This window comes from Lepus europaeus, chromosome 11 (assembly GCF_033115175.1).
Source record: "Lepus europaeus isolate LE1 chromosome 11, mLepTim1.pri, whole genome shotgun sequence".
NCBI classification, from domain to species: Eukaryota; Metazoa; Chordata; class Mammalia; order Lagomorpha; family Leporidae; genus Lepus; species Lepus europaeus.
Window position 1 is genome coordinate 66,611,887 of NC_084837.1, and position 26,231 is coordinate 66,638,117.

The following is a 26,231-nucleotide window of genomic DNA, read 5'->3' on the forward strand; positions in this document are numbered from 1 at the left end:
TGCTGATCCGAAGCCAGGAGCCAGGTGCTTCTTCCTGGTCTCCCACGCAGGTGCAGGGGCCCAAGCACTTGGGCCATCCTCCACTGCCTTCCCGGGCCACAGCAGAGAGCTGTACTGGAAGAGGAGCAATCAGGACTAGAGCCCAGCGCCCATATGGGATACCGGTGCTGCAGGTGGAGGATTAACCAAGTGAGCCACAGCACTGGCCCCAGTGACTTCTCCTTTTTAAATGAGGCAAAACCGGCCGGCGCCGTGGCTCAATAGGCTAATCCTCCGCCTTGCGGCGCCGGCACACCGGGTTCTAGTCCCGGTCGGGGCACCGAATTCTGTCCCGGTTGCCCCTCTTCCAGGCCAGCTCTCTGCTATGGCCAGGGAGTGCAGTGGAGGATGGCCCAAGTGCTTGGGCCCTGCACCCCATGGGAGACCAGGAGAAGCACCTGGTTCCTGCCATCGGATCAGCGCGGTGCGCGGGCCGCAGCGCGCCAGCCGTGGCGGCCATTGGAGGGTGAACCAACGGCAAAGGAAGACCTTTCTCTCTGTCTCTCTCGCTCACTGTCCACTCTGCCTGTCAAAAAAAAAAAAAAATGAGGCAAAACCACTGGACATGAAGCACTAGCAAAGGCATAATCCACAATAAAGTTCATATAGAGATATAAGGTATTGCTTATACAAATAAGAGGTCTTGGCATGCTTTGACATGTACGACATTTTCTGTGAAAAACAGTATCTCCAGCAGAGTGCTAGATCTAACAGAGGGCAGGTGATAGAAACTTCGCTTAAAAATCTGCTCAAGAGACATGGAAATAACCTAAATACCCAACATGAATGGATAATCAAAGTGTGGTATGAATAGAAAATGGACTATTATTCAATCTTATAGGAGATGGAAATCTTGCCATTTGCAACAACATGGATGAACCCAGAGGACATTACACATAAGTGAAATAAGCCAGACATACAGGACAAATACTACATTGATCTCATCTTAAAAATAATTATTTTTAACTCAAAGTAACACAGCAGAATGGTAGTTACCAGGGACTAGGCACAAAAGGAATGAAGGAAATATTGATTAAAAGATACAAACTTCCAGATGTAAGTTCTGGGGACTTGAGTACAGTAGGTGACTACAGTTAACACCGTATTATATATATTATACATCATTATTTATAGTTAATACTACATTATGGGGGCCAGCACTGTATCATAGCAGGTTAAGTTGCCGCCTGCAGTGTCACCATCCCACATGGGCACTGGTTTGAGACCTGGCTGCTCCACTTCCCATCCAGCTCTCTGATATGGCCTGGGAAAGCAGTAGAAGATGACCCAAGTCCTTGGGCCCCAGCACCCACTTGGGAGACCTGGAAGAAGCTCCTGGCTGCTGGCTTTGAATTGTCACAGCTCTAGCTGTTGATGTCAACTGGGGAGTGAACCAGCGGATGGAAGATCTTCCCGTCTTTCTGCCTCTCCTCTTTCTGTGTAATTCTGAATTTCAAACAAATAAATAAATCTTTAAAAAAAATACTGTATTATGGGGTAGGAGCTGTGGCGTAGTAGGTTAATCCTCCGCCTGTGGCGCCGACATCCCACATGGGTGCTGGTTCGAATATCAGCTGCTTCTATTTCGATTCAGCTTGCTGCGAAGGCCTGGAAAAGCAGTAGAAGATGGCCCAAATGCTTGGGCCCCTGCATCCAAGTGGGAGACCTAGAAGAAACTCCTGGTTCTAGATAGGCTCAGCTCCGGTCGTTTTGGCCATTTGGGGAGTGAACCAGAGGATGGGAGACCTTTCTCTTTGTCTTTCCCTCTCTCTGTCTGTAACCCTACCTCTCAAATAAACAAACACAATCTTTAAAAAAATACCATATTATATATATAGTTAATACTATATTTATTACATATGTGTTACATCATTTCCAAAGAAAGTAGATCCAGTGTTCTCAACATGCATATATGCATAAATGTGCACAATTAGTGAGATGGTAGATATGTTAGTTTGATTCTGGCAATCTTTTCACAATGTACATATATATCAAAACACCTTAAATATACATGATTTGTAGCTGTCAGTCATACCTCAACAAAGCTGGAGGAAAACATTCTCTGAGGAAGTTCTTAGTACCAAGGAACAGTTTATCTATTTATTTAAAAGATTTACTTATTTACTTATTTGAAAGGCAAAGCGACTGAGAGGAGGGGAACAGAGAGAGTAAGTGATCTTCCATCTGCTGTTTCACGTCTAATTGGCTACAATGGCCAGGGCTGGTCCAGACCAAAGCCAAGAGCCCAGAACTCCATTCAAGTCTCCTACATGGGTGGCAGGGACCCACGTACTTATACCATCTTTTGCTGCTTTCCCAGGCACATCATTAGGAAGCTGGATAGGAAGTGGAACAGCCGGGACTCAAAATGGCACTCCAATATGAGATATGCCAAGTTTCAGGTGGTAGTTTTACCTGCTGAACCACAACACCAGCCCCGAGTAACATTATTTTTATAAAGATTTTTTATTTGTTTGAAAGTCAGAGTTAGAGAGAGGCAGAGAGAGAGAGAGAGAGAGAGAGAGAGAGAGAATCTTCTATCTGCTGGTTCACTCCCTGAACGGCGCAACAGCCCAAGCTGAGCCAATCTGAAGCCAGGAGCTTCCTCTGGATCTCCCGTGCAGGTGTAGGGGCTCAAAGACTTGGGACATCTTCTACTGCTTTCCCACGCCATAGCAGAGAGCTGGATCGGAAGTAAAGCAGCCAGGTCTCGAACTGGCACCCATATGGGATATAGGCACTGCAGGCTGCAGCTTTACCTGTTACACCACAGCACCAGCCCCCAAGCAACATATTATTAATGTCATTACTTCCCAGCAAAGACTGCATAAATTTCCTAGTATGATACAACTCTGAATACAAATCGATTTTTTTATACTAACAAGAAATTATATTAAATGCATATTCTTGAGAGCGAGCGAGCCAGGAGCCAGAGCTTCCTCCAGGTCTCCCACTCGGGTGCAGCGGCCCAAGTACTTGGATCATCTTCTAATGCTTTCCCAGGCCATCAGCCAGGAGCTGGATTGGAAGAGGAACAGCTGGGACTCGAACTGGTGGCCATATGGGGCTTTAACCCACTGAGCCACAGCGCCACCCTAAATACATATTCTCTTACATTAAGAATTTTAAAATGACCAATTGTTTATACCACTCACCATATTCTTCAAAAGTTCAGAGGCTTCCTTTATATTTTTCTTTTTTAAATTGTCAAAAACCAAGTCGAGGCCTATTCTAATCAGCTCCTCGAGTCTTTGAGCAGAATGACCATTAATCCTGAAGAAGATTTGTGCCTCTGGTATTTTGTTGTTTAAAATGGCATCGGCAATGACTTCCTAGAAAAAGGAAGAAAATATATTTTTAAAAAATTTATTTATTGAAGGCAGAGTTAGAGAGAGAGACAAAGAGAGAAGTCCTCTACTAGTTCATTCCCCAAATGTCCATGACAGCCAGGGCTGGGCCAGGCCAAAGCCAGGAGCCTGGAACTCCATCTGGATCTCCCACATGAGTGCACAAGCCCAAGGACTTGGGCCATCTTCTGCTGCTTTCCCAGGCACCTTAGCACTGTGCTGGACTAGACACAGAACAGCTGAGACTCAAACCAGTGCCCATAGGGGATGCTGGCATCACAGGCAGTCATTTAACCTACTGTTTCCAAGACTGGTCCCAACATTTTTAAGTTCCTTTTTGTTATGATTATTAACGTAGATATTACACATTTATTAAGCATGTACTTAGGAACTTTACAAAATTCTAACTATTTACTTATTTTCAAATTATTTGAAAGGCAGAGAAATAGAAGAGACTGACAGATCTTCCATCTGCTGGTTCACTTCCCAAATGCCTGCAATAGCCATGCCTGGGCCAGGACTAAATCAGGAGCTCAGAACTGAATCTGGGTCTTCTACATGGGACCAAATCACCTGAGCCAGCACCTGCTGCCTCCCAGGGTGCACATCAGAAGAAAGCTGGACCAAAGTGGAAGTGGGACTTGAACCCAGGCACTCCAATATGGGATACAGGCATCCCAAGCAACACCTTAACTGCTGTGCCAAATGCCCACTCCTACAGGACTTTTATTATTCAAAATCTACAATTAGATTTGAGACTAGGCACAGAGGATACAAGGTTGACTAACAAACCCTGTTTTCCTAGAATTCAGTCTAGTGGGAGCTACACAAAGTGCTGATTATAGTACTGTATGTAAGGGCTGTGATACAGGATGTAGGGTACTAGAGGAGGAGGGACCAGAAGAAAAGCACCTACATAAGAGGGCGACAAGAGACAAATCTTAAGATTAGAAAGTATTCCAAATGTATACTGAGAAGAGGACAAGTGCTCCCCAAAGAAGCAGCATCATGTGTGCAAAGGAAAGAAATGGCAAGGAATTCCAAATTACTCACATATCTGGAGAAAAACCTGGCTCGTGGATGAAATTTGCAAGAAAAGCCAAGGTTCCACCATGCAGGGCTGTGTGTGTGTGTGTGTGTGTGTGAGGTAAACAGCATCCTGAAATTTCAGTGGAGTCACTGAAAGCCCCTAAATGTAAGAGGTGATAACTCACATACGTATGTTAGCCAGAAGACTCATGGAGCAGTGTGGAGACTGGACTGAGAGTGATTCGAGCTCTAGATAGTGAGGTATTAGATAATTATTACAATAACCTAATGAGAAAAAAACCAAGATCCAAACCCCAGAGAGAACAAAAAGAAAGCATTTTTTTTTTGACAGGCAGATTTAGACAGTGAGAAAGACAGAGAGAAAGGTCTTCCTTCCGTTGGTTCACCCCCCAAATGGCTGCTACGGCCGGCGTGTTGCACCGATCTGAAGCCAGGAGCCAGGTGCTTCCTCCTGGTCTCCATGCGGGTGCAGAGGCCCAACCACTTGGGCCATCCTCCACTGCCTTCCCAGGCCACAGCAGAGAGCTGGACTGGAAGAGGAGCAACCGGAACTAGTACCTGGCACCCCAACCAGGACTAGAACCCGGGGTGCTAGCACTGCAGGCGGAGGATTAGCCAAGTGAGCCGTGGCGCCGGCCAGGAAGCATTCTTAAATGGGGCTTCAAAGTGGTCTGAAAACCCAGGAAGTCACGAGCAAAATTGTGAAAATGTGTGCAAACACACACACATACACACACATTCCCACACATGTAGTTAGTGACACATTTCACCCAAGTGATCAGTAACCTTCTGTAGCAAGTTAGAAATCATTGTTTCTAGGGAAAGAACACAGATCATTGATAGAGCTTTGGGTATTAAAAGAGGGAAAACAGGTAGAGACATCTGTGAAGGAGGCAGAAAACAAGCAGCCGAAACAGAAGGAAAACCGATGTTTAGTCACAGAATGATTATGAGACAGAGTAAGGACAATCAAAGCAGGTACTTCATGTCCTCCACCCAAGAACAGTGGTCCTGAGAACCGGGCAGCATTTCAACATTGCTACCTTGACTCTCCATTGATTCTGATGATCTGTGTTAAGTTATTTTGGCGTTTACCTTTCCAATACCATCGCTCTCCACGTGTGTGAAGGCATTCTTCTAGTCCCTTCTAAATCAAACTGAAGCCAGCACATCTTGGTTGCATCAACTTCTACTACAAAACTTCAACTGGCAAAAATGTTTAAACTACAATTTTGGATAGAAAGTAAACTGAGTGTATCTCCAAGTAATAATGTCATATGGTAAAAATTTCCTAAGATCTAATCAGCAGCAATTCAGTTTATTGGGAGGTCAGACGGAACACCGGAGTTCAAAGTGCCAGGTCCTCACCACTGCAGGAGTATTACTAAAGGAATGGCAGCCACTTCAGTCTCAGGATTAGACGTTTGTTACTGATGCCAGTGGTCAGACCCAGCATTAAGAGGGAGCCTCTTTGCTCTGAATTAAACGAAAAGGGCTTGTAGACACAAATTCGAAGTCATGTCCAGAGATTCCAAAACCTGTAAAACCCAAAACCCTTGCCAAAAACTGAGTCACAAGTGAATAGATTCTAAATTTTCTTTCTATTGTTTTCTGAGGTTCTCATAATGTGGCAAATGAAAGAAGTGATAATATTTATATTTACCTCAAAGCTGATCCTCTCCCATACATCACTTTCCTTTATTTTGGGGAGATCATCATTTACATCATATTCATCTTCAGCCTCAGTTAGCTTCCAAGGAAACTTTATCATGAAGGTTCGAAGTTCATTGATGTAGCTGGTCAAAATGTTCACTCCTTTCTGTAAGTGTTCATCTAGCTCTGAGGAAGATATCAATGTGTAATTCATATGCATATTATATGGGTACAGAGACAGAAAGAGACCAAGGGAGGGGGGATATTAATGACATACCACGGGCGAGTTATAATTACAGAGCAATCTGGAGACTGCAAAATTCAAACTCAGTGTTTTCAGATTTCTAACAGTACATTTAAGATTTTTCCTATTTTCAAGCAGCTCTGCGTTTTAATATAACCCTTTTTGAATTCTTCATTAACGATTTGTCCTGGGTCTTTCTGCTAACCTTCCCAGTACCAAAACCCATTTCACTCATTTACACACTGACTTGATCCATCTTCAGCAAATGACATTCCACCGGTTTCTGCTACTTCCTGCAACTATAAACCTCCGTCCTGTAACAGGAATGATACGGCTGCCTCCTTCATTACTGGTATCCTTACCTGCACCATGAACAAAAAGCTCCTTGATTTGTTTGTTAAGGAAAGACAGTGTGAGATTAAGCAATTGTTCTGAAAAATGTTTGCTTTGGGCTTCAGAATCACTTTCTCTAATTGCTGAGCAAAGTAAATCCAATGCTGGTGTCAGGTCTTCCACATCTGAGAAAGAAGCAAAGAAAATAATAGAGAACATCACCATATTCCCAATAAAATTAACCCAATCAAAAGTATGTGCAGTTTTAAAAAATTATTTTCACTTCACACACACACACCTTTCATCTGCTGCTTCTTTCCCCAAATGCTCCTAATGACCAGAGTGGGGCCAGATCAAAGCCAGGATCTCAGATTCAATCTCGATCTCCCATGTGGGTGGTAGGAACTCAAGTACTTGAGCCATCACCAGCAGGGTGTGCATAAGTGGAAAGCTGGACTGCAAGTGGAGGAGTTAGGACTCAAACCAGGCACTTGGATATGGAATGCCAGAGGTCTCAAGAGGCACCTTAACTGCTGCACCAAACATCCACCTCTGGTATTTTTAAACATAAAACAAGGACCATTTTTTTATTTTCAGAAAGCTCATAAAACTTTAATGAAGTCTTTTTACTTACAAAATCCAATGTTTCTAATTATTAGAAGTTACTATTCCTGCAACTATAATTATAATTTTGCTGACTACCTATATTTTCAGTATAATACTTGGTATTTTATAAATGCTACCATATTTTTCCTTTAACAATCAGAGTTAAGTGCTATTTTCCCTTTCCATAGATGAGAAAACCGAGGTTCACAGAAGATAATTTGCCAAAGCTAACTTGGAAAGTAAGTTGCATACCCCAAATTTAAGTCTGTGTAATTCCAAAGCCATTCTCTTACACATGCAACGAAAAATAAGAAGCGTGGACTCCTGAATCCTGTTGATTACTAAAAGACCAAATGAAGCGATTCCTGTTTATCCCAACATGTGATCTACCTTTATGATGGCTCTTGTGTGAGAATTATTGGAAACATGAATTTCTCTCAAGAGGTAGAGTTATTCTCATGCTTCTTATTCCAGACCCATCTTTACCTTTTAGAGCGGAGCAGCACAGTTAAGAATGGAGGGGAGGAATTATTGACCACAAACAGAAGCAAAAAAATGAACATGTAATTACCCATCCAATACACAAACCAGATCTTTTCCTATAAAATGAACCAGATTAAAAAAAAAATCTGGAGCATTAAAATAGCCAGCAATTCAAGAGTAGGGAGACCAAACTCTACAATCAAAACAATGTTTTTTAAAGATTTATTTATTTGAGGCTGGCGCTGTGGCTTAACAGGCTAATCCTCCGCCTTGTGGCGCCGGCACACCGGGTTCTAGTCCCGGTTGGGGCGCCGGATTCTATCCCGGTTGCCCATCTTCCAGACCAGCTCTCTGCTATGGCCTGGGAAGGCAGTGGAGGATGACCCAAGTCCTTGGGCCCTGCACCCCATGGGAGACCAGGAGAAGCACCTGGCTCCTGGCTTTGGATCAGCGAGATGCGCCGGCCGCAGCAGCCATTGGAAGGTGAACCAACGGCAAAAACGAAGACCTTTCTCTCTGTCATTCTCTCTCTCTCACTGTCCACTCTGCCTGTCAAAAAAAAAAATTTATTTATTTGAAAGGCAGAGTAACAGAGAAAGGGAAAAATTGATCTTTTATCTACTGGTTCACTCTCCAAAGGGCTAGGCCAGGTCAAAACCAGGAGCCTGGTCCAAGTACTTGGACTGTCTGCTGCTTTCCCAGGCACATTAGCAGGGAGCTGGATCAGAAGTGGAGCAGCCAGGACTCCAACTGGCATCCATATGGGATGCTGGTATGCAAGAGAATGACTTAACCCTCTATACCACTATGTGGGTCCCAAGAAAAATTTGAAAAGAAAATTTCTAGGGGCCAGGGCTGTGGTACAATGGGTTAAGCCGTTGTCTGCAGCACAGGCATTGCATATTGAGGCCAGTTTGAGTCCCGGTTGCTCCAATTCTGATCTAGCTCCCTGCTAATGCATTTGGCAAAACAGTGGAAGATGGCTCAAGTGCCTGGGCCCCTGCACCCATTTGGGAGACCCAGAAGAAGCTCCTGGCTCCTATGTTTAGCCTGGCCCAGCCCCAGATGTTGCAGCCTTTCGGAGAGTGAACCAACAGATGGAAGCTCTCCATTTCTCCCTCTAACTCTTTCAAATAAATAAAATAAATCTTTAAAAAATATATTTTAAAAATTTCTAATTGATATTCTCAGTGAGAACTATCATGGATGAAAAAGAACAAATTTCATTTTCTCCATATAACTAGAGTACAAGCTGACAAAACATTCTCGGTGGACAATTTATCAAGGGTTAGTATAATGATGTGGGGACAGACACTGTGGTACAGCGGGTTAAACTGCTGCTTGGGATGCCCATGTCTCACATCAGAGTGCCTGAGATTGAGTCCTGCTTCCACTTCCAATCCAGCTTCCTGCTAATGTACATGGGAGATAGTAGATGATGGCCCAAGTATTTGAGTCTCTGCCATGCATGTGGGAGACCAACATGTTAGTTCTAGGCTTCGGCCTATCCCAGTCTCAGCTATTGAATGCATCTGGGGAGTGAACCAATGGACAGAAGTTCTTTCTCCCTGTCAATCTGCCTTCCAATAAATAAACTTTTTAAAAAATAATGTAAATTGCATATACTTAGACCTGAAAATTTCATATCTAGAATTTATCTCAAGTAAACAATTATACATATGTGTGATCACATACACACATACCCACACACAGAAAATTTAGAACACTTTACTAATAGTTAAAAAGTGCAATCAACTCTGGCCTCAGAATCAGCCCTTAAGGCATTCGGATCTGGCTGAAGAGCCCATGAGAGTATTTCAGGCATGAAAAGCCAAGAAAGAGACTCTGGCAAAAAAAGAAAAAAAAAAAAAAACCAAGACCTAAATGAAAGATCTCTGTGAGTGAGATCCCAGTGGAAAGAATGGGCCATCAAAGAAGGAGGTATCTTTCTCTGAAGGGAGGAGAGAACTTCCACCTTGACTATGACCTTATCTAAAGATCGGAGTAGGCAAACTCAAAAGGCTTCCATAGCCTTGGCAACTCATGACAAGAGCCTAGGGTGATTACTGACGCCATAAACAGGAGTGTCAATTTGTTAAGTCAACAAGAGGAGTCACTGTGCACTTACTCCCCATGTAGGATCTCTGTCCTTAATGTGTTGTACAATGTGAATTAATGCTGTAACTAGTACTCAAACAGTACTTTACATTTTGTGTTTCTATGTGGGTGCAAACTGTTGAAATCTTTACTTAATGTATACTAAATTGATCTTCTGTATATAAAGATAATTGAAAATGAACCTTGATGTGAATGGAATGGGGGAGAGAGCGGGAGATGGGAGAGTTGCAGGCGGGAGGGAAGTTATGGGGGGAAAAAGCCACTGTAATCCATAAGCTATACTTTGGAAATTTATATTTATTAAATAAAAGTTAAAAAAAAAGTGCAATCAATCTAGATATCTACCTAGAGCTCAGCTATGTAAATTATGATACAGTCTATAAAGCAAAATTTCTATGCAACCAAAATAATAGATATTATTAACAAGAAAGATGCCCATAATATATTATCAAGTAAACAAACTATGTATGAGGAAAACCTTTTATTACCCTATTCTTCTAAGGAGAGGGTAACCAACATACCTGGTTGAAACATAAAAGTCAATTTTCCCATTTGACAAAAAGGAAACCTAAGGTGCTGGCATTGTGGTGTAGCACGTAAAGCTGCCACCTGCGACACTGGCATCCCACATGGGTACCAGTTCATATCTTGGCTGCTCCACTTCCAACCCAGCTCCCTGCTCGGGAAAAGTGGTGGAATTCAGCCCAAGTGTTTGTGCCCTTGCCTTCTATGTGGAAGACCCAGATGAAGTTTCTGGCTCCTGGCTTCGGCTTGGCCCAGCCCTGGCCATTGCAGCCATCTGGGGAATGAATCAGCAAAATGAAGAGCTCGCTCTTTCTGTCTCTCCCTCTAACTTTCAAATAAATAGGTAAATCTTTTTTTTTTTTTTAAAGCATAGTCAAAATCTTGAAGTGTCGGTAATACTGCAATAAAAGCAGAAGAATCAAGGTGAAAAATTCTCGTAACAAATGCCAATCCATAACTCAGAAAGCCATACTTGTCAATACACATCTCAGACAGTTGCAAGAATTGGCAATTTTCCAAATGGATTTTACTCTCTTATATAAAACTCTTTAATCTCAAAGATCATCTCTTCCTTACAGGCTAAAAATATAAAACACAGTAAAGGACATGAACCTGACTTAGAATGAGAACATTACAGATTTGGACAGTTTTGTCAAATTTCCACAAAGCATACAAAATCATGTGACTGAGATTTGGTAAATAAATCATCAGAAAACACCAATAATTTTAAGGTGCTTACTTACTTAATACTTACTTCTTAAATATAAATGAGATGAAAAGTGGTCAAATTCATCAGGTACAGAAGATTCTGAGGACGGATTAAAAAGATTTTCTTTGCTCTTCAAAAAGAAATCGACTGTGTCCAGCTGACGATTTGCTATCCCAGCCTAAATAGGGGGTAAACTTTTAAAAATTTTAATAGGAAAAAAAATCAGGATACAGATTTTTTTTTAAAAATCTTTAGTAGAATATGAGCTGAGTTTTAAGGATACACAAAGCTATATTTATTTTGCTTTGAGTACTGGGTTCTTAGTGAAGATTCTTACAATGAACATGTGATCTGAGGCCAGTCTCTAACCTTTTTGACATGTTTCTGCTTCAGCAAAAGCAGCTTACTATACTAGAAAACCCTGCCCACAGCTCGGATTTTATAATTCTAAAACTATTCTTGGGGGTCACCCTTCCAGTCAAGTTATAGTTTATCTGAAGATATTACAACTGTAAGATGTAAAGTGAACTGAAAAAGTGGGCTAAAAACAGACTGCTGCTTCTAAGCAGGTATCTTGGAGAACTTTCCTACCCAGAGCGTTTAAAAAAAAAAAAATCACAGATTAAATACACACGTCCAAATGGGAAATCAGGAGAATCCTCAAGGCATAAAAAACTAGGAGGGGACAGACAACCTCAAAAAAGCGATGGAGCTCTAAAGCTCCTGAAACCATTTACAGACCTCCGATGGCCCAAAAAAGCAGGCACTGGAAAAAACAGGCAAGGTTGCCTTGTCTTAAAGTGAATAAGGTGTTTTGAGAACATAGCCATACCTTTTAAATCACATATCACCCAAGACTACATCAGCACAGCTAACTAATTACAATATAGATAACAGGCCTACAAAATCTACAGTATTTACTACCTGATCCTTTACAGGAAAAACCTGCCACCTTCAGCCTAAATCATTGTGCATAAGAATCACTTGGAGAGCTTCCCAAAATGTGGACTGCTGACCTTGACTCCCAATTTAATGATTCAGTAGATCCGGGGTAGGGCCTAAGAACCTGTATTTCTTATGTATTTATGTATATATGCATGTATGAATTTATTTCAAAGGCAGAGTGACATGGAGAGAGATCTTCCATTCACTGGTTCATGCCTCAAATACCCACAAAGGATGGGGCTGAGCCAGGCAAAGCCAGGAGCTCCATCTGGGTCTCCAATATAGGTGGCAGGGGTCCAAGTACTATCTCCTAGGCACATTAGCAGGAAGTTGGATCGGAGGCAGAGGTGGGATTCAATCCCAGGCACTCTGATATGGGATGTGAGTTTTCCAAGCGGCAGTTTATACTGCTGTGTCACAACGCCCAACCAAGAACCTGTATTTCTTACAAATTCTCAGGTAATGGTGATGCTGCTGGCTAGGCACCAGAATTTGAGAAATAATCACCAAAGTTCTAGATATTAACTTACTAGGTTGGGCTAAGATATTGGTGGAAGCCATATAAAGAAGAAGAAAAGACTGGATCGATCTGGGGTTCATGAAAGGTGATACCTCCAAAACAAGAATGAGCTAGAAAAGTTAGGGGCTCCAAAGGGAGACCAAAAACAAATGTATACTTTTGCTCTGGGTCAAGGAGGAGAAACTGAAGTAGATATGATTAAATAAGAAAAGATTCTGTTTTTTAGGACATAAATGCTAAAGTACTTTGATGAGTTAAGAACTTTGCACCTTTCAAATGCTTCAGAAAAAAAAAGTACACAGTTAAAACGAATGTGGTAAAATGTTAATTGATGAACCTGGGGGGCGGGGTGAATTGATGTAAATTTCACTACTCCCTGAAGTTGTCCTATAGATGTAAAAATTTCCCAGATAACACATTTAAAAACACTCACCAAATAGCAATTCTAGAAATAACAAAATAAAAAAAAAACTGAAATTAGAAACTCAGTATATGTGTTTATCAGGTTAGACACAGCTGAATAGAGACTTAATGCACTGAGATACATGAAGAAAGTATTACACAACACTACAACTCAGAGGTTAAGAGAAATTGAGGTAAGAGTCAAATCTTGCCATTTCTGATTAAAAGTGTGGCAACTTGGCCGGCGCCGTGGCTTAACAGACTAATCCTCCGCCTTGCGGCACCAGCACACCAGGTTCTAGTCCCGGTTGGAGTGCCGGATTCTATCCCGGTTGCCCCTCTTCCAGGCCAGCTCTTGGGCCCTGCACCCGCATGGGAGACCAGGAGAAGCGCCTGGCTCCTGGCTTCGGATCAGCACGATGCGCCGGCCGCAGCGGCCATTGGAGGGTGAACCAACGGCAAAAAGGAAGACCTTTCTTTCTGTCTTCTTACTATCCACTCTGCCTGTCAAAACAAAAAAAGAAAAAAGTGTGGCAACTGGAAAATTGCCCAGTCCAATTTGCAGTTTCAAGCACACAGAACACTATGATAGCTGAAATTTAACAGGTTATGCACTGAGTCTCAACCAGTTTTCAATAATTAATACCAAATAGACTAGCATTTTTCAATCAAGGGCAATTAGAGAGATACAAATAGCAAAACTGTAGAACACCAAAAACAAAGAAAAGAGGCCTTGGGGTGGGGTGTGGCGGGGCCAGCGAGGCCAGGCAGGGGGATGAGAGACTACTTCTCCATGAAAACAGGATCTGGAAGGCAGCAGAAAGTGAGCACTGCCTATCTAGAAGTGCTAACCAAACAACAGTATTTCTGAAGACCTACTACAAAATAGAACTCATTAGTTAGATTACAAATTGAATTCAGCAGCTGTCAGAGCCACATTAAATGAGATTCTAAATGATACCCTTCAGGCAAAGGGAAGGCCTAAAATGTGAGAAGAAATGAAGAGCAGCAAAAATGTATAGTAACTGTTTAAAGTATATCAACCTGAATATATAAAAATAATGTTCAATATGAGGCGGTGCAAGCTAAGAGCATAGGATCGAGGAAGGGTCACACATTCAAAGATACCCATAATATTCTGTCTTATCTGAATGGTGTGTTATTACTTAAAATATATACTACTCATTATTATGTGGGGGGAGGAAAAGAAGCTAAGACAACATTGTATCCAATACACAATAATTGAACTCATTCCCATACCTGTACCCACACATTACGTCAGGGGAGAGGCTCTGGAGTACCAGTGTCTGAGTTCCAATCCTTGGGCTACCACCTACTGCCCTTGTACAAGTATTACCTGAACCGCATTTCCTAACCTCTCCATGCTTCAGTCCCTTCATCTAAGAAACAAAGATACTAGTATTTACCAATGTAAATACCATGGAGAGTATTTACCAATAAGTAATAAGAATAGTGAGATAATACTTGATTATTAATATATAGAAAAAACACCATAAGGAAAATAACTCACAATTAAGCATGATTATATATGAATGGTAGATTTATAGGTTAAATTTTTCTACAATATTTATATAAAAACGATTTTCAACAAATGATTCATATGTAGAAGAAGTCAGCCTCCCTTCCTAATATCATGTAACAAATTAATTCAAAATGCATTGTTAAGCCTAAATGTAAGCACTAAAACTATAAAACTCTTAGAAGAATAAATTTTCCAAGGCCTGCACTGTGGCATAGTGGGTAAAACTATAGCCTGAAGTGCTGGGATCCCATATAGGTGCCCATTCGTTCGTCCCAGCTGCTCCACTTCCAATCCAGCTCCTTGCTAACGAGCCTGGGAAAGCAGCAGAAAATGTCCAAGTCCTTAGCCCCCTGCACCGGCATGGGAGACTTGGAAGAAGCTCCTGGCTTCAGATTGGCCCAGCTCTGGCCACTGCAGCCATTTGTGGAGTGAACCAGCGGATGGAAGACGGAAGATCTCTCTCTTTGTCCTCTCTCTGCCTCTAACTCTGCCTTTCAAATAAATAAATCTTTTTTAAAAAAATCTTCAATAATGGTTTCATATATATTACACAAAAGGCAAAAGTGACTCCCTCTCCCCCCAAAAAAACCCCATATTGATTTCATCTAAATTAACAACTTTTGTACTGTGCCTGGTGCTGTGGCGCAGCAGGTTAAGCCGCCATCTCTAGCACCGGCATCCTATATGGGCGCTGGTTCAAGTCCTGGCTACTCCCCTTCTGATCCAGCACCCTGCTAATGTGCCTGGGAAAGTGGCACAGGAAGATCCAAGTGCTTGGGCCCCTGCACCCATGTGGGAGAAAAAGATGAAGCTCCTGGCTCCTGGCTGTGGCCCAGCCCAGCCCTGGATGTGTAGCCATTTGGGGAGTGAACCAGCAGAGGAATCCCTCTCCCTCCCCTGCTGTAAATCTTTCAAATAAATCAATCTTAAAAAATAAAAATAAAAAACTTTTGTATCTCAAAGGATGGACACCATCAAAAGGGTCCAAAGATAACCCAACTGGAATAGGGCCAAACTGGGGCCAGTGTTGTGGTGCAGGTTATGTCACCACCTGTGACGCCATCATCCCATGAGCACCACTTCCAATCCAGCTCTCCCCCTCTGTCACTCTTTCAAATAAAAAATTTTTTTAAAGGGCAAACTAAGTGAATAGACATTTCTCTAAAGACAAAGATACATAAAAATACAACAAGCACATGAAAACATGCTTAATATCATTAGGTATTAGAAAAATGCAAACTAAAACCACACTGAGATACCATAATTTTAACTTCCTACCTACTAGGATGGCTACAATCAGCAGTGTTGGTGAAGATGTGGAGCTATTCAAGCCCTCATACGCTGCCAGTAGGAATGTAAAATGGTGCAGCTGCTGTGGAAGAGTTTGGTTGTTCCTCAAAAAAGTCAAATGACCCCATAACTTCAGAGTTCAGTGTATACTCAGGAGAAATGAAGGTTGGCATAGTTAAAAGTTAGAAAAGAACGTTGGCATAGTTAAGCTACTGCCTGTGATGCTGGCAGCCCACATTGGAGTCAGTTCGTGTCCCAGCTGCTCCACTTCTGACCCAGTTCCCTGCTAATGGCCTGGGAAAACAGCAGAAGATGGCTCAAGCCCTTGGGTTCTGTCCCTTCATGTGGGAGATCTGGAAGAAGCTCCTGGCTTTGGCCTGGCCCAGCCTCAGCCACTGTGGCCATCTGGGGAGTGAACCCACAGATGGAAGATGTTCCTCTAACTCTGCCTTTCAAATAAATCAATCTTAAAAATAAATAAAAGCAACAAAAACCCAGAGAAATAAAAACATATGTCAACATTAAAAATCTGTTCACAAATGTTCACACCAGTATTGTTCATAATAGCCAAGAAGTGTTAACAACCCAAATGTCCAACAATTGATGAACAAAATGAAGTACATCCATCCATCCAATAGAATATTCATACACAGAAGGGATGACACATGGTACAACATGGAAGAACCTTGCAAACACACTTGGAAAAGACCACATGTTCCAATTCCACATACAGTCATGTGCCTCAAATGGGTGTTTCAGTCAACAATGGACCACATAAACGATGGTGGGCCCATGAGATTACATTGCCTAGTGACATCAATGCCATATTAGTATATTCCATGTTTGCCTAATGATCAAATAGCCTAAGAATGCATTTATCAGAATGTATCCCCATTGTTAAGCAGCAATTGACTCCACATGAAATGTCAAGAACAGGAAAATGCAGAGTCAGAAAACAGATCAGTGTCTGAGATTTGAGGGAAGAAAGAATTATGTGGTGAATGTTAAAGGGCACAGTGCTTCTTTTTAAGGTGATGAAAATGTTCTGGAATTAGACAGTGGTGATGGTTGCACAACTCTGAGTAAGCTAAAAACACCAAATTGTAAAAGACAATTTGATGGTATGTGGATTGTATCTCAATAAAGCTGCCATAAAAAAAAAAAAAAAAAAACCTGTAGCATTATCTTTCAGAGACTATGTGTTATAGCAGAAAGAGCCTCGACTTTGATTCTAGTTCCTTTTTTTTTTTTTTTTTTCGACAGGCAGAGTGGACAGTGAGAGAGAGACAGAAAGGTCTTCCTTTTACCGTTGGTTCACCCTTTAATGGCCGCTGCGGCCGGCGCACCGCGCTGATCCAAAGCCAGGAGCCAGGTGCTTCTTCCTGGTCTCCCATGCGGGTGCAGGGCCCAAGCACTTGGGCCATCCTCCACTGCACTCCTGGGCCACAGCAGAGAGCTGGCCTGGAAGAGGGGCAACCGGGATAGAATCCGGCGCCCCGACAGGGACTAGAACCCGGTGTGCCGGCACTGCAGGTGGAGGATTAGCCCAGTGAGCTGCGCCGCCGGCCCCTGTCTTTCTTAGTACAGCTTTGGGCTGCTCAGTCACTGTGGGCCCAAGTTTCATTTGTAAAGAGAAAACAAAAATTACCACCCCATCTCATGTGGTTGTTTTAGTTTGTGAAAGTACACCCTTCCTAAAGTGATAATGCTTATAAATGAGTGTTAATAAATTGTAAAATGCTGGCTGGCGCCGTGGCTTAACAGGCTAATACTCCGCCTTGCGGCGCCGGCACACCGGGTTCTAGTCCCGGTCAGGGCGCCGGATTCTATCCCAGTTGCCCCTCTTCCAGGCCAGCTCTCTGCTGTGGCCTGGGAGTGCAGTGGAGGATGACCCAAGTCCTTGGGCCCTGCATCCACATGGGAGACCAGGAGAAGCACCTGGCTCCTGGCTTTGGATCAGCGAGATGCGCCGGCCGCGGCGGCCATTGGAGGGTGAACCAACGGCAAAAAGGAAGACCTTTCTCTCTGTCTCTCTCTCACTATCCACTCTGCCTGTCAAAAAAAAAAAAAAAAGAGAGAGAGACTATATTTACCATCATCTCTTAATTTCTTAAGCCAAATAAGGGTAGACTGCTAAGCCAAGTTAAAGTGATGAAACAGCCAGAATTGAGGAAACGGATGGAGAAATGGATGAGTAAAGGCTATACAACAGCACTTCAAGGAGTCTGTGGAAAATGCAACTAGAAGACAAGGCACAGTTTTCATGACATTTTTCTAAGACCCCTTGCAGCTCCTAGGTTAAATGAATTCTATCAGTCAATAAGAGTATATGACAGAGAATAATCAAGTTAGGTTCTACAGACATGTAATTCTGTTACCTCTAGTGCATGTATAGGAATTGAGCATCTTCCCCAACCATTGAGATGACAAATAAAGTCCACAGTGCTGGCACTTCCATGGATCATAAGTCTGTTTAAAAACTCTTCTTGAGTCACACCAAATAAAATCAGAGAGAGTCCATTTTCTACAGGAAAAATAAAAGTCAGCTTCAGCAAATTATTAGGATTCAGGTTTTAGGATTAGGACTTAGGAATTAATTTCTAATTAACAACATTTATATATTTGTGCTATAATTACATATATTTATCAGATACCATGTATTGTTGTGACTTTAATTAATCCATCACAGTTTTTCAATGTGTTTCAAGAGTCTTATTTTAACATATTCACCACAAAAAGCCAATTTTTGTAAGAACAATGCATCCTATGAAACAGTACTAAATCTCATATATCTGCTTTATAGTACCCTGCACAATCAACACCTAGAACACGGAGTTATTTAAAGTGATGTCAGGTTTACTAAAATAAAAATTAATAGCATAGTTCTGACCCACAGAAAAACCGGATTACTAAAATTTTAGCACTGACAGAGTAATATGTGATTAATTCAATGACAACATTCAGTATCTTTCTAGGAAGTTATGGTATCAATGTTCAAACAATGCACATCTGACAGATCAAAAATGCCACAGGCCCACAGGGACCAGGCAGAGGGAAGAAAGAAATGTAAGAAAACATAACCAGAAATAAAATGGTCCCTCTAAAAGAACAATTGAGATTGAGCTCCAACCCATAAGTTACTAGGCAGGAACGCAGGTCCTCTGTTGTCAGATTTTGGAATTTTTCCAGTAATAGAAATTCAGATTTTGTGCAAGTTTAAAAGTAAGTAAAATCTTTTTTAAAAATCTGTCTAGTGCAAGCCAAGCAAAGTCAATCTGCAGTTTATATATGGCCCAAGAGCAGCCAGGCTGCAACCTCTACTTGTGTGGATTGAAATCATATAAAGACTCCCTGGGAGCCAAACTAACCCTTAGTACACGTAAACTTTCTGATTTAGTGTCTTGGCATTTAGCTGAGCAGAAATGACCTTAATTAAAAATCAAACCTAAGGCAGCAACACCAAGGGAACACTAAATTTCTTCTACAAACGAACACCACTTCAAGGTGAGAGTAGGCACATAAAGACACCAGGGCAACGCGAGTACAACACACTGAGAAAGCACACCTTTCACCAGGGACTTCAATCTGATAACAAAGCATCCTCACCTGCCAAGACAAAGCACAGTTGCTGGTCTCCACTACTGTCTACAGGAACACACTTTTTGCCAAGGGAAAAACACTGTATGCCCTGAGTCTCCAAATCCCAGAGGCCAATGGTACAGCCTGTCTTTTTCACTGCCCAAGTAAACAGTGCAGTGAATCTTGTCACTGACATGCATTTAAGCTCTAAGGGGTCCTCTTCTTCAGTGATGTGCATGATTTTCCATGGTCTTCCTGGATCACTGGCCTTGGCATAGTCTTCCTGTGACCAATTATACTGGCCACACATTATGTCCTGTGGCATGAAAGTCCAGCTTGGCACACTGGTACTGCAGTAACCAGACTCAGGAGACTCCAAATGCAAAATATCCTGAAACCATGGAGCGCAACAGGAAGCTTCCAGTTTGGAGTTCTTTATTGTTTCATTCAGTGATGACAGCTGACCTTTCCAAGACCTGAAAGATAAGGGTACCTCTCACAACTGTTACAGTGAAAGGAAGTAAAATACTAACCCAGGACAAAAAAAAAAAAGTGTCTTAACATAAACATATATATATATATATAATACATATTATATATATTTTAAAACCTTTAATAAAAAGGTTCAGTATCAGCTTGACAAAAAATGGCAATTAACACCAAAAAAGGGAAGTTTCTGTACCTATCAACCTGGAAAGAGAAGTTAGTCAGTTTCATGTTGTAGTCAGAGTTAACAGGATCATCTTCATCTATCCCCTTAGGTCCTTGAATAGGAATGTCTTCTAGCATCCTTTCACACAGTAGGTGTCCTGGGTGTAGCCTATAATCAGAGGTAACGATAGCCATAGTAAAAAAGGATGATCAAACCCAAATGTGTCATTATTGCTCCAGTTAAAAACAAGGATCACAAAGTTACAGTTTAGACAACAAATTCCACTGAATGAAACGCCTTCCTAATTTCCCTGACCTGAACATAGTGATAAAGTGAACCTCAAGAATTTGACTCCATAAGGGCAGTAAGCTTTATAAGACAGTAAGAGCTTATTTTTACTATACTGCAGATGTTGTATTAAAACACTTTACACAAAGCCTTATTTAAGCTTCTCAACAGCTCTATGAAATAATAAAGCCCTATTTTAAAGATGCGGAAACTAAGGCTCAGAAACACTTTTGAATCAGATCAATGTGACCAGAAATCCCACATTTTCCATCACTATGCTACCACCATAAGTTAAGACTTAGGCTGGGGCCAGCGTTGTGACATACATAGTGGCTAAAGCTGCCGCCTGCAGTGCCGGCATCCCATATGGGCGCCAGTTCAGGTCCTGGCTGCTCCACTTCTGATCCAGCTCTCTGGTATGGCCTGGGAAAGCAGTAGAAGATGGCCCAAGTCCTTGGGCCCCTGCGCCACATGGGAGACCTGGAAGAAACTCCTGGCTTCGTATTGGCACAGCTCCAGCCATTGCAGCCGTCTGGGGAATGAACAGTGGATAAAAGACCTCTCTCAGGCCAGCGCCATGGCTCACTTGGTTAATCCTCCGCCTGCGGTGCCGGCATCCCATATGGACGCCGGGTTCTAGTCCCAGTTACTCCTCTTCCAGTCCAGCTCTCTTCCGCTGTGGCCCGGGAAGGCAGTGGAGGATGACCCAAGTGCCTTGGCCCCTGCACCCGTATGGGAGACCAGGAAGAAGCACCTGGCTCCTGGCTTTGGATCGGCACAGTGTGCCGGCCACAACGCGCCAGCCATAGCAGCCATTTGGGGGGTGAAACCACAGAAGGAAGACCTTTCTGTCTCTCTGTCTATAACAAATAAATAACAAATTAAAAAAAAAAAAAAAGACCTCTTGCTTTGCCTCTGTCTCTCTGTAACCGCCTTCCAAATAAATCTTAAAAATAAAAAAAAAAAGGAAATAATGGTTCATAGAATCTATGATGGAGGGATGGGCACTGTGATATAGTGTGTAAAGCCACTGCCTGCAGCGCTGGCGTCCCATATGGGTGCCAGTTCATGTCCTGGCTGCTCCACTTCTCATCCAGCTCCCTGCTGATGTGCCTGGGAAAGCAGTGGAAGATGGCCCAAGTCTTTGGGCCTGGGCAACCATATAGAAGCCTCAGAAGAAACTCCTGGCTTTGGATTGGCCCAGCTCTGGCCACTGAGGCCATTTGGGGAGTGAACCAGAAAATAGAAAATCTCTGTCTTTCCCTCTTTTGTGACTCTGCCTTTCAAATAAATGAATCTTAAAAAACAAAACAAAACAAAACCTGACATCAAAGGAAGTGAAGACTGGAGAGGAATGGAGAGTGGAAGGTCAATGGTTGGAAATCCCTCTGAGGTCAGAGGACAGGTGAAGTGTGAGACTGCAGTAAGCAAGCTGGACAGTGTGGGATGTTGTTGTTACAGTGAGCTTCGTGGTGTAGGGATTGGGGGGTGCAATTTCAAACACTGACAAAGCCTATCAGAGTAGACAGCCAAGGTAAATTAGAAGAAAACGTTACTTACAATGAATTCAGAGAACAAACCATAAGTTTGGGTTCTCAAGGAGCTTATAAACTCTAAGGGAAGTATGAAAAACGTAGTGAAATACGTCTACAATTAAATGTGAAACTGTTTCAAGGCAGAAGTGCCACACAATTTCAAAGAGGAGAAAAGTATGAAATGATTATAAAATTATAGATTTTTAATAAGGAAAGGATTTTAGTAAGGAAAAGGTTTCACAAGAGGTAGATTTCTGCTGGGTCTCAAAGGATAAGCAGGACTTGATAAATGAGGGACTAATATTCTTTATCGGGGAAAGAAGAGCAAGGATCAAAACAAAAACTCTACTTCTGGACTTCAGAGCACAGCTAGAAAATAAGCAGTCAACTCCAGATAAATCACACTAAGGAACAGTCATACAATTAATACATACAGATTTATCAGTTACCAGGCCAGGTCATATCCCTTTGGTTGATGCTATCATAGCAGAGTGCAATGATGTTTGTTCAAAGGAATGTGTCTGGTCTGTCTTTGGAATTCTCCTACAATGCTGTCACAACATCCAGAGGAGCAGAACCCTACCCTCAAGGGTCAGAGTAATGACCTTTACTGGTCAACTTATTTTCTTACTGGATGATCAGGAGCTAACTTTCTGCCTAGAGCATGTTTAGTCAGTAAAATGGTCTACTGATAAACAAGGATACCATCTGAGACTGCATTATTCATCCTTGTTCAAAGATTTTTTTTCTAATTAAAAGGCTATTTAAAACACATCACAGTTGTAAAGAACTCTGGTAGGTATATAAGGATGAACTTACCCTTTCTTGTATTCCAAACAATAAAACTCATCAAAAAATTTCCCAGCTATTAAAAAATGTGCTTATCTCCTTTACAATGAAGTAGAGCTAAAAAGCCTAAGGCTTTCGAATCGCTCTAAATATCAAAAGTCACAGATGTGGACTGGTCTACTTTTACGTAAGTTACAGTGATTAGGCTCTCATGTGTGTGAAGACTGAATGCACACACATGTCACTCTCAAATATAAAATCACAAGCAACCAGAATACCTGAATCAAAAAGACAAATAAGGAGCTGGCACTGTGGCGCAGCGGGTTAATGCCCTGGCCTGAAGCGCTGGCATCCCATATGGGCGCCGGTTTGAGACCTGGCTGCCCCACTCCCGATCCAGCTCTCTGCCATGGCCTTGGAAAGCAGTGGAAGACAGCCCAAGTCCTTGGGCCCCTGCACCCGCATGGTAGACCCGGAGGAAGCTCCTGGCTCCTGGCTCTAGATACGTGCAGCTCCGGTGGTTGCGGCCAGTTGGGGAGTGAACAGCAGATGGAAGACCTCTCCTTCTCTCTCTCTCTCTCTCTCTCTCTCTCTGCTTCTCCTTCTCTTTGTAACTCTTTCAAATAAATAAATAAATCTTAAAAAAAAAAAAAAGATACTCAGTTATTACTAACCTAGGTGGATATCCACAAGTTCAGGCCCTCCAAGGGAAATACCTTGGGAAATCTTCTGCGGCACAAAGCCAGCTCAACACATCTTGCCATAGTCACTTTGTAGCCAGGACCCCAAACCACAAAAGCAGCATTTCTACCATAGGGTAAATCTCATTTCTCTTCTACTCTGACACAGGGCCTGAGGTGAGTGGATGACACATCATAATTAAGGACTTTTTAAGCTGTGCAATCTTGACTGCTTTTTATTTCTAGGATATAACCCATATACACTTCAAAATAAAAACTTTGACATACATGCAGAAATACAAAAGTGGCCGGGGTCATTTGGACCATCTCACTACATAGTAGGCAGAACATGATCTAACTAAACAGAAAAAACAAAACTTGTTTGGAAAAAAACACCCTAACATTCATTTTTTTTAACCTTTTATGACCCTGTTTACCTCAAATCAGAAATCCTGGTCATCTACATACCTGAAATACAAATTCAAGTTCAGAGCAATTGCAGAATTGGAAGAGCTGACAATCACTACAACATCTAGGTCTTGAGACACTTTCAGTGAAGTAAAGGAACAAATCGTGGCTGGCTCTTGATGCTGCTCATTACACGTATCTTCTTGGTGAAGCGTTAAATCCACCTGAGCTACCTGTGTACCATCGGCTGTGTCAAAAATGTCTGAGTTAGAGTTAAAGAAAATGTCAGTTTTGGAAGCATGCCTAATCCAGATGGGATACAGCTATAAACATCATCGCTCTAATCTCACAGGTGTAGTAACAGAAAGAAGATAGGCCACTAAGGCAACCCTCATCACTGCAACCGGATGACTGCGAGGTCAGTGGCACAATCAACAATCTGATACAGAACTCTCACACTGTACCAGGCCCTGGGACACTACTAATATTTTCCATTAGTGTTCCACCACAGTGCTATGCAAGAGATTAAGTGAACCCAATTTTAATACACTTCACTCGATATGTTCCAAAAATTACATTTCAACATGTAATCAATGTTACAAATTGAAGCATACTATATTGTCTCATAATTGTTCAAAATCTGGCAATTTACACTTACAGAATACCTCAATTCAGATAGTAAGGTTTCATTGAAAGTATTTGATCTGAATTTAGACTTTGTAAAATTTAAAGTTGAAAAACTGGAACAAATAATGTTCCAGGGGCTGCCATTGTGGCACAGTGGGTTAAACTGCTGCCCTGGACACTGACAACGGCATCCCACATGAGCACTGGTTTGAGTCCTAGCTGCTCACTTCCAATCCAGCTCCCTGCTAATGTGCTTAAGAAAGCAGAAGATGGCTCAAGTACTTGGGTCTCTGCAACCCATGTGGGAGACCTGAATGTAGTTCCTGGCTCCTGGCTTCACTCTTCGTCAGCCTGGAGCCAGTGCAGCTATTCATGGAGTGAACAAGTAAATGGTAGATTATTTTTCTGTCTCTCCCTCTGTCATCCAAATAAAAAATAAATCTTTGAAAAAAATCATGTTGTTCAAAACATAAAGGTTCTTTAATAACTGAGTATCAGCTTTGAAATTTAAAGTAAAGAATTCACTTGCCAAGTCTCGCTAGCCAGTTTCAAGTGCTCAACAGCCAGATATGCTTAGTGCATATTGTGTAGGGCAGCACATTTTCATAATCTGGCAACAAAAAATTAATCCAGTATTTTATGATTTTTTTTCCCACAAAAATGGAGTATCTAATATAGGAAAACCATTCTTTTACCTCAGAAACCAGAGTACCAAAATCATAGAAGGGATCATTTTTCAAATCTTCAAAGTAATTTTGCTGAAGGCCTACATATTGGAGATAAAGAATTCAATATTTTCCAAAAGCAAATTAACAATGGTTAAGCATTGCATATACCAATACGATGGAATCATTAGAGATAAGAAGTGGATTACATTCCTACATGAAATAGACACCTAAATCCTTCTTGGAACAAGCACACAGATGTCCAAGAAGCACATTTTTTAATAAACAGGTAACCCAGAACACACAGTTTTAAAAGAACACAAGTATAGATGACTGAAGAATATGACTACACTGGAAAATACCCAAATGGAATTGAAAGTGACATAGCTGAATATTTGACATTCATGAGAATTTTTCTCTGCAAGTTTTACTGAAAAACTAAGTGTTCTTGTATACCGCAGCCCCTAAAACGAAAAGCCTAAACAGGCTCATCTGTCTACTTAGTCTGCTTCCCTTCCTATCTACTGACATCTTTACTGCCAAGGATACAGATCCAGCCTCCATTACTCAAAACAAAAAGAACTCCTCTGCAACTCTGCACGTCAACGATCGCATCCGCTGTCTGTGCAGGCAAGGGTAGCGTGAAGCAGCCGAGCACGCTGACCTCGTCACCTCTTTCAGGAAACACAATGTGTAGGATGATATACTTGTTGATGAACAATAATGATGTGTTACTGTGAAATGATAGAATTTGCAAAGACAATAAGGAAATACCTACAAAACAAAACAGAGTGTTATTTCAAATGCTTTGATCACGGTTTCACAACAGGTAAATATGATTTTATAAATACAAACAGGTAAACCAAAAAAGAAGCCATATTTAGTCCCAACTTAGGCAGTTACTGCTCATTCTCACCTAGGCAGTTTGTCAAGGGGAATAGGTTAAGAGGATGAATAAAGATGGCCTACTATGTCTGCAGCACAGCATAAAGACGATTCAAAATACCAACTTACCCACGGGATTGCACAAGAACACTCATTTTTTTTTTTTTTAGAGAAAAAGAACCTTATAAACAAAGGTAGAGAACATGTTATTGCCTTAAAAATAGGACTGAAGACTGAGTTCTTGCAGCCATCAAAACAAGACTAGTAAACAGCTCTGTAATCAGACTGGATCCACCATCCAATAGTAATGTGTGCC

The 26,231-nt window shown here is 41.9% G+C and overlaps 1 protein-coding gene across 1 annotated transcript in view; it reads right to left on the bottom strand.

Annotated features, from left to right (window-relative positions):
• Positions 1 to 26,231, bottom strand: part of SPG11 (SPG11 vesicle trafficking associated, spatacsin) — an 82,333-nt gene that overhangs the window by 53,128 nt on the left and 2,974 nt on the right. Inside the window, exons 3-11 of the mRNA XM_062205817.1 lie at positions 25,580 to 25,804; positions 23,799 to 24,000; positions 20,069 to 20,206; positions 19,414 to 19,862; positions 18,186 to 18,331; positions 11,153 to 11,285; positions 6,696 to 6,851; positions 6,100 to 6,275; positions 3,195 to 3,371 (exon numbers count right to left, since the gene is read on the bottom strand). Coding sequence (XP_062061801.1) covers positions 3,195 to 3,371; positions 6,100 to 6,275; positions 6,696 to 6,851; positions 11,153 to 11,285; positions 18,186 to 18,331; positions 19,414 to 19,862; positions 20,069 to 20,206; positions 23,799 to 24,000; positions 25,580 to 25,804 — 1,802 coding nt within the window. The remainder of the gene's footprint in view (positions 1 to 3,194; positions 3,372 to 6,099; positions 6,276 to 6,695; positions 6,852 to 11,152; positions 11,286 to 18,185; positions 18,332 to 19,413; positions 19,863 to 20,068; positions 20,207 to 23,798; positions 24,001 to 25,579; positions 25,805 to 26,231) is intronic.